We start from the raw sequence: 7675 nt of genomic DNA on the forward strand, positions 1-7675 counted from the left end.
CCCCTTCCCTCTAATTCGAAAGGTCCTACTGAAAATCAGGAAGGACAAATCAAAACTCTTGGTGACCCCCTACTGGCCAAGTCAGCACTGGTTCCCCCTACTTCACTGTCTAGCCAAGGGCAATCACCACAAGTTACCCCACAAGGTGGACCTTCTCACTCAACAAAATAGAACCCTAATCCACCCCTACCTACAGATGTTAGCACTAACACTTTGGGTGATAATCTTCTAATCCCTTTTAGATACCACTATTCAGCGGACATGCTTACAGTCCTGAGGGAGGCCAGGAAACCTACTACTAGAAAATCATACTTATCAAAATGGGAGAGATTATCAAAATGGTGTCTACCTAAAGACAGGGACCCCAGCCAGGCTGATCCTTCTCTAGTCCTTGCATATGTGTGTGAACTCATTAAGGATGGCCTTTCTTACTCCTCAGTGAAAGTGCATCTTTCAGCCATATCTGCCTGCCTGCCTCTAGACCCCCCTTTACTATCCAGGCTAGATGTTAAACCTTTCCTGAGAGAGGTCTTACACATCAGACCACCTAGAAAACCCATCCCACCACCCTGAGATCTAAACTTTGTCCTGGAGAAACTAACACTTAGCCACTTTGAACCAGCTAGCAATGCTACTTTACAACTCTTTACATGGAAAACTGTACTGTTGGTCACCATCACTTCTGCCAGGAGAGTGGCAGAGTTGCAGGCACTCATGGCCTGCCCCCCCCCCCCTTACACTGTCTTCCACAAGGACAGGGTGAGCATATGCATTAACCCTTCCTTCATGCCTAAAGTGGTAAACGAGCTGTCCTTAAATCAATCTGTTCACCTGCCTACCTTCTTCCCCTCTCCAGCTAACAACAAAGAGAGGATTCTCCATTCCCTGGATGTGCACAGACAACTTCGATTCTACCTAGACAAAACTAAACCCTTCAGAAAATCTGAACAACTGTTTGTCTCCTTCCACCTCAGAGCTATGGGCAAGGCAGTTTCCAAGCAAACCTTCTCAGGATGGATCAGAAAATCCATTCATTTCTGCTACTCGCAGCATGGCAAACCTTTACCCCAGGGGGGTGAGAGCTCATTCCACCAGAGGTATGGCTATTTCCAAAGCCTTCTTCAAAGGGCTGGACACAGCTTCCATTTTAGAAGCTGCCACCTAGTCCAATATCCACACCTTTACCAAGCACTACAAACTAGATCAAGTCTCCAGAGCCAGGACAGGCTTTGCTTGAACAATCCTGCATGGTTTTCTGGAATCTTCCTCCTCTACCATCACCCTTACCTCTAACTAGCTATGGTACTCTCCCAAAATAAGAATAGTGCAACATAGGAATAGAAGGACATAGAATAGTTGTGTAAAATCTTACCATAACCATAGATTTCCTTCTCTTCTATGTTGCAGTATTCCATCCCTCCCACCTTCCCCCTGCATTACATTGGACTACTAACATAGCTCTGAGCTTTTAGTGTCTATATCACGTTATCGAAATTTTACTACATCGAATCACTAAGGGTCAGCCTCTAGTGATCGATGTAGTAAAACATCAAATAACGTTAAAAAAAAAACAAACAAAAATAAAAACTAACTAGCGTAGGCTCCCCACACACCCCCCTACTTAAATATTCCAACTCCGAGACCGCACTACATTGAGGTAAACGTAAATCTCTCCCTACGGATATTTCCGTTTGCCTGCACGATGTTCTGCACTTTCGATGTTGAGCTGCCGACAATATCAGCTTCGATATTGTCTGCTTTCGACATTGTGAAGTAGACCCAGCTTTTAGGAAGCTCTACCCTTAACCAAGAGCAACTAGCCAGCATATGACACGTGACTCTTCTAGCTGACAATCTCTTATTCCTCTCTTAAGACTGTCGGTCTGGCCTTCAAGTTCTAAGGTCTGTGCGTGTAGACATCACATTTAAGGTCCCTGGTTTATGGCTCTACATGTGATGTCCCACATACCTACGGCAGCCAGGCTTAAGCTTTTGTATAGGAGCCAACGTTGGGTCACATGAGGTGGGAAATCCCACAGTAAGAATACTGCAACATGGAAGAGAAGGGCATCTATGGTTATGGTAAGATTTTGCACAACTATTCTTTCTCAAGACTTAAACCTTGCCTGTGATATAAATAGGTCCTGCTGGAGAGACAGGTATGTATCCCAGAGGCTAGCTCTTCTCTGGAACAGGCTCCCTCATCCATGTAAAGTATAGTTCCTCCCCAACCCATTTCAAATGTAACTTGGGCAGTTGGATGGGGAACAGGAAATTCATCCATGGTTTGGCACCTATGTCTCTGTTGGACACAGGCAGTCTGTAAATGGTTCATCTCCCAGTCCCATGCTTGTAAATATTAACCTCCCAAGCTCCTGCTTAAACTTATCAAGGGTACCAGAACTTGTCAGAGATTTGGGATGCATGGCTAGGCTTAAATAGGTCCTTGTGATTGTTAGCCTAGTAATCACCTTTGAATCTAGGAACAGACCAAAAATATGAGTCAAAAATCTGGACATTATGCAGAAATGTGGACAGTTGAGGGATATGCTGCCATCATCTAACATGCTGAAGACTGTATATTATCTTTTGAAAATGTTTTCTTAGTTTTGTGACTTTTTATATAATTTTCATTCTGCTTTACTCCTCCAAGTGTCACTGTAGTGAAATGAGAGATGGTCACCATTTTTCTCACTGGTTAATGTATTTTAGCCATATATTAGTGCTTCTTTACTTGAACATGTGTAGTATATGAGAGCAGTTTCCTATTGCTTTAGTACTTCCATTCATTGCTGGTGTGACATTGTAATTTCAAAGGCTTGTTATACACTCCAACAAAGCTATTTTTGCTGTGAGGGATAAAGCTATAAGTACCGCCCGGGTCTTTATTAAGTGATTGAATGGTCATATATTCAAACACGTAATAGTTGACCCATAATAATCAAACCGCCACAATGTCGAATGGTTCAATGGAGATCTCTGTACAGTGTGGAAATGGAAGTTTTCCATTGTCTACACTGTAGTGCAATCTCAGAGTTGGTATATTTAAGTAGTGGGGGGCTTGTCCCCCTGCGTAGACTGTTTAAATGGTTTGTTTGGGTGGGTTTTTCTTTTTTTTATTTTCCGTTCGACATTGTGGCAGTTCAGTTATTATGGGTCGACTATTATGTGTTTGAATATTTGACCATTTGATCACGTAATATAGACCCATACAGCCCAGCCAACCCGGGTTTGTTTAGTTGCTTGGGTGACTAACAGTGTGGCAGGGAGGGATGGATGCTCGGTGGAGGTTCTCTATAATGGAAAGTATGGTTCAGAGATGGGAGGTGTCCTTGGACATGACCAACAAGCATGAAGGGAAAAGTGGGTAGGGCATGTAATACAAGAAGAAAAAAAAAAACACTAGACGGAAGCATAGATGGCCGAGCTGTCAGGACCTCCCTAAGATCTAAGTCCAGCCCCAGCAACACCTGTGTAATTCTGGATGGGGGAAATGGTTAGTAGACCAGCATGGAATTGGGGCACTGGGGACCAGGCCAGTAATAATGAGGTCTGAGGGGACCAAAACAAATGAAAACTGTGGTGTGCACAGACAATTCAACTCTGCCTGTTTTGGAGGACCGTACCTGTTTTCAGGTCAGATTTATCCCTGCACATGATGTACTTGTTTTTGGAGATGTGTGTGTATTTTCAGGTTTGATTTATCCCTTCACACAATTTTCTGAGATTTTTGAAGCTGTCCAACACAGAAAAATGCACTACATGACACAGACACATAACTGGTGTCAGAGTCATGGACTAAAACTAAATGCCAAGAAATGCAAAATAGTAAACTTTGGGAAGTCAGCCACCCCTGGTAAATACCATACTGACAACACTCCCCTAAGAATCAACCCAAACCCAATAGTCAGAGACTTGGTGGCACATGTAGACAGAAATCTAACGTTTCTGCAGTAGTGAGGAAATTATTCTACGTTATGCAACTTATAAACAAAATTATAGCATCTTGGTCCAAGGATGTCATTGTTCCACTGTATTCAGCATTCATCAGACATTTCATTGAGTACAGTACCCCATTTGGTATATAACTAACCAGGCACATCCAACATTTGGAACTTCCACAGAGGTTCTTCACTAAAACAATATGTGGCAAATATAACATGTCCTCTGCAGACCACCTCAAAACCTTTCCCTGTATTTTCTCTCCTGCAGACTGTTGAGGGGAGATCTGTATCTGGCATACAAGGCATTTTCTGATCCCACTTTGATGAGCCTCATGTATATTTGCAAACCAAACAGCACCAGCTTTACCTATTTTAAAGGCTTACACCTTCCCTGTGATATAAATAGGGCCTACTGCAGAAACAAGTATATTTTCCAAAGACTACACCTTCTCTGGAACAGGCTCACCATTTATGTGAAGCAGAGTTTCTACCTTATCCAGTTCAAGTGTAACTTGGACAACTGGATGGGGAACTGGAAATTCACCCCTTGTTATGCACCTATGTCTCTAAGTGACACAAGGCATTCTGTAAATAGTCCATCTCCCAGGCCCCTACTTGTAAATGTTTTATTACTGGTGCCACTGTTTTATACTATCAAGGGTACCAGAACTTGTTAAAGTTTAGGATGCTTGGCTAGGCATAAAAAGGCCCCAGTGGCCTTTAGTGTAGTATACATCTATGAGGATGACCAACATACTAGTGGCATCAATAATTTAAAGAAAAAGAGCACACATCTTACATTTCCCTTTTTCTGATGCAAAAATAAATGACCTTGTGTGGTACAATTTTGCAATACAGTTCATTAAATTCAGATTTTGCACAGTATCATTGATAATGTGCTTATATTTTTCTTTCATTTTTGTCACTGTCTTTATTTTTTAAACATGTTTCCGAGTAGTATCTCACATTCTTTCAAGAACTGGGAAGAGCTATGTGCTGTTTGGTATTCACTTTTGATGCTAATTAGAGGTCGAGATTTTCTGCTGGATGTATCTACTTTTCACGGATCTCTGTACCTATTTTTAATGTCTGCTGGTTGAGAGGTATGGCTGTGCATACTAGTGGTTTAGATGCAAACACATTAACACCAGTAAAACTTATACTGCCAGATCCATTCAAAGTGAAAAATGAAGATGGAAAGAGGCATTATACTATTATTTTTTCTCTTAGTTTGTCATCTTTGTTGTGCTTTGTGCAGTTATACAAATTAAAATGTCTGGTCCATCCTTAAATTATTTTCTGCCCATTCATCTTTCCAATTATTTTTAATGGCACCATTACAGGTGTGTGTCTGGTGATTTATTTCAAGGCAGCATTTATAATCTGTATGGTTTCTCAAGCAGTTCACTTTTAAAGTCTAGACTTTCATATTCCTTGCTATTTTAATGAGTGGCTCAATGTGCTAATAGTATTTTTGTTCTTCACCTCACTGTGTTGTAAACATTGAGTAAACTGGAATGTCAGAAATTATTTGATTGTTCTATGTATAATGACACTTGAAAATGTTCTATGTATAATGACACTTGAAAATGTTTCCTTTTCGCTATCTGATGTTTTGCACTGAGGTAATATATATTTGACTTGCTTTCTTATTTTTAGTGCATGGACCTAACCATTTTGAGCATCTGTGTCGCTACCTTTCCCTGCCAACCAATCTGATTGATCTCTTCCGAATTAATAGTGATGCAACTGATCCATTAATTCAGAGGTAACAGCATAATGTAATTACTAATTTTTTAAGAAAGTATATGATTTTTAGTTTCCAGCAGCATATTTCATAATTGATATCAGCATGGTTAGTAACTTAAAATTATCCTGCAATTTTAATTTGGCATTTCATGCTGCTATTGATTCCTGGGTATTTACATTATTTGGGCAGAGAGAGAAATTTTTGCATTTAAAGTTGTTTAATCATATTCATGTTTGCCTCAGCATTTTAAGACCACTCACTTTTATTTTTGTCAAAGGAGCAATTCTTCCTTTAGAAGTACTTTCTCATTTTAGTAATTTGTGGTAACAGAAATCTATTACCTGACAGCTATATTTTTTGTTTTTCTGAATTTAACTGGTAAAGTACTGGTGGTGAGTCATCTCAGTGTCCAGTGGCTTTGGCAATATGCCAGATGCAGAGGTAACTCAGTTTTTAACTACTTATTGACATTTGATTTTTGTAACGCCTCTGAGACACATGGTAACAAGATCAAGTTGCAGGTAACTCTTTCTTGTGACACTTGTTCAGTACACTCTCAGTGTAAGGGAACAGGGGGATTCTATGATGTTAGGATTTAACAGTAATTTTGCAGTTAGACATGCTGTTAGTGACACGGTAACACGGTAAATATTCCTCCTCCCACAGAAGTTACACTTGACTCAAATGATTTTTCTGATGACAATACTCAGGATGTGACTCTGGACAATCATAAAGGTCAAATCATGGTTAATTGTAATGACATTAACTGTGTTTGTAATGATATTGATTTGATGTCTGTATTCAATTTGTCTAATACATATTTATCTCAGGATCATTTGAATGTACTTTAGAAGGGATTTAAATTCATTCCCTCACAGAGGGCAAATTTATCTAACATTTTACTAGACCTTAGGTTATACATTAGGAAGTTAAATCTTAAACTGTTTTTTGATACTGATGATGAAGACGATGATATGCAAAGTTCACAGTCTGTTAACAGTTCACAGAGCCAAAATACTCAGTGCCATAATTCAGTCCCTAAGAAAATGAGCCTGGTTAACCCACCCCTTAATAACACCTTATCTACTTTTCTTAGAATGTATGAGGAAGATTTTAGAAACATGTTAAATGTTAAATCCAAACAAAAATTGTTTAACTTAATAGTCAACGAAAGAAAAGCTTTGATGGAATTGTCTAATGATGTTACTCTGAGAGTAATGAAAACTGATAAAGGGACAGAAGTTGTGATTATGGACCAAGGTGCTTATGTCAACAAAATTCAGGAAGACTTAATTAACGATGACTTCTATGAGAAAGTTTCCTTACAAACAGTCACTTCGCAGTTTGACTATATCGACAAGGTATGGAAATCTTTACGTGAGGATCATCACATTACTGAAGAGGAATTTTTATTCATGTGGTCTCCGAATCCGTGTTTAGGGAAATTGTTTGGCATCCCTAAGCTACATAAGAACTCTGCAAATCCCCCTTTCAGACTTACTATCTCTAAGAACAAACACTGAGAACATTGCTCAGTACATTGACTTTGTCCATAACCCCTTAGTTCAAGCGACCCCATTATATAAGAGAGTCTTTGGACTTTTTAAATACATTATATACTGCTAATATTGACTTATCTAAGTGCATACTTGTTACGTTAGATATTGTAGCCCTGTATACCAGTATACCCCATGTGGAAGGGGTTGAGTATGTCAAACATTATTTATGTAAATATGTTAAATTACCCAAGAAACAAATCAACACTTTGGCCACTCTTATTGCCCTGGTTTTAGAGAATAACTTTTTCCACTTTAATGGAGACATCTATCACCAAGTCAGGGGTGTGGCAGTGGGTACAAAGATGGCCCCGGCATTTGCTAATTTAGTTTTAACAGATTGGGAGATTGACACTAGTGTATTTCCCATTTTTTTCTTTTTGAAATGTTATAAGAGGTTTATTGATGACATTTTTTTATGGGAG

At 39.5% G+C, this 7675-nt stretch overlaps 1 protein-coding gene across 3 annotated transcripts in view; it reads left to right on the forward strand.

Annotated features, from left to right (window-relative positions):
* Positions 1 to 7675, forward strand: part of UBR2 (ubiquitin protein ligase E3 component n-recognin 2) — a 5196118-nt gene that overhangs the window by 4671969 nt on the left and 516474 nt on the right. For all 3 annotated transcript variants that reach the window (XM_044061864.1, XM_044061881.1, XM_044061872.1), the window contains exon 42: positions 5604 to 5712. In XM_044061864.1, the coding sequence (XP_043917799.1) occupies positions 5604 to 5712 (109 nt within the window). The remainder of the gene's footprint in view (positions 1 to 5603; positions 5713 to 7675) is intronic.

The sequence above is a fragment of the Protopterus annectens genome, chromosome 1.part0 (assembly GCF_019279795.1).
Source record: "Protopterus annectens isolate FY-2018-M chromosome 1.part0, PAN1.0, whole genome shotgun sequence".
In the NCBI taxonomy this organism is placed as follows: domain Eukaryota; kingdom Metazoa; phylum Chordata; order Ceratodontiformes; family Protopteridae; genus Protopterus; species Protopterus annectens.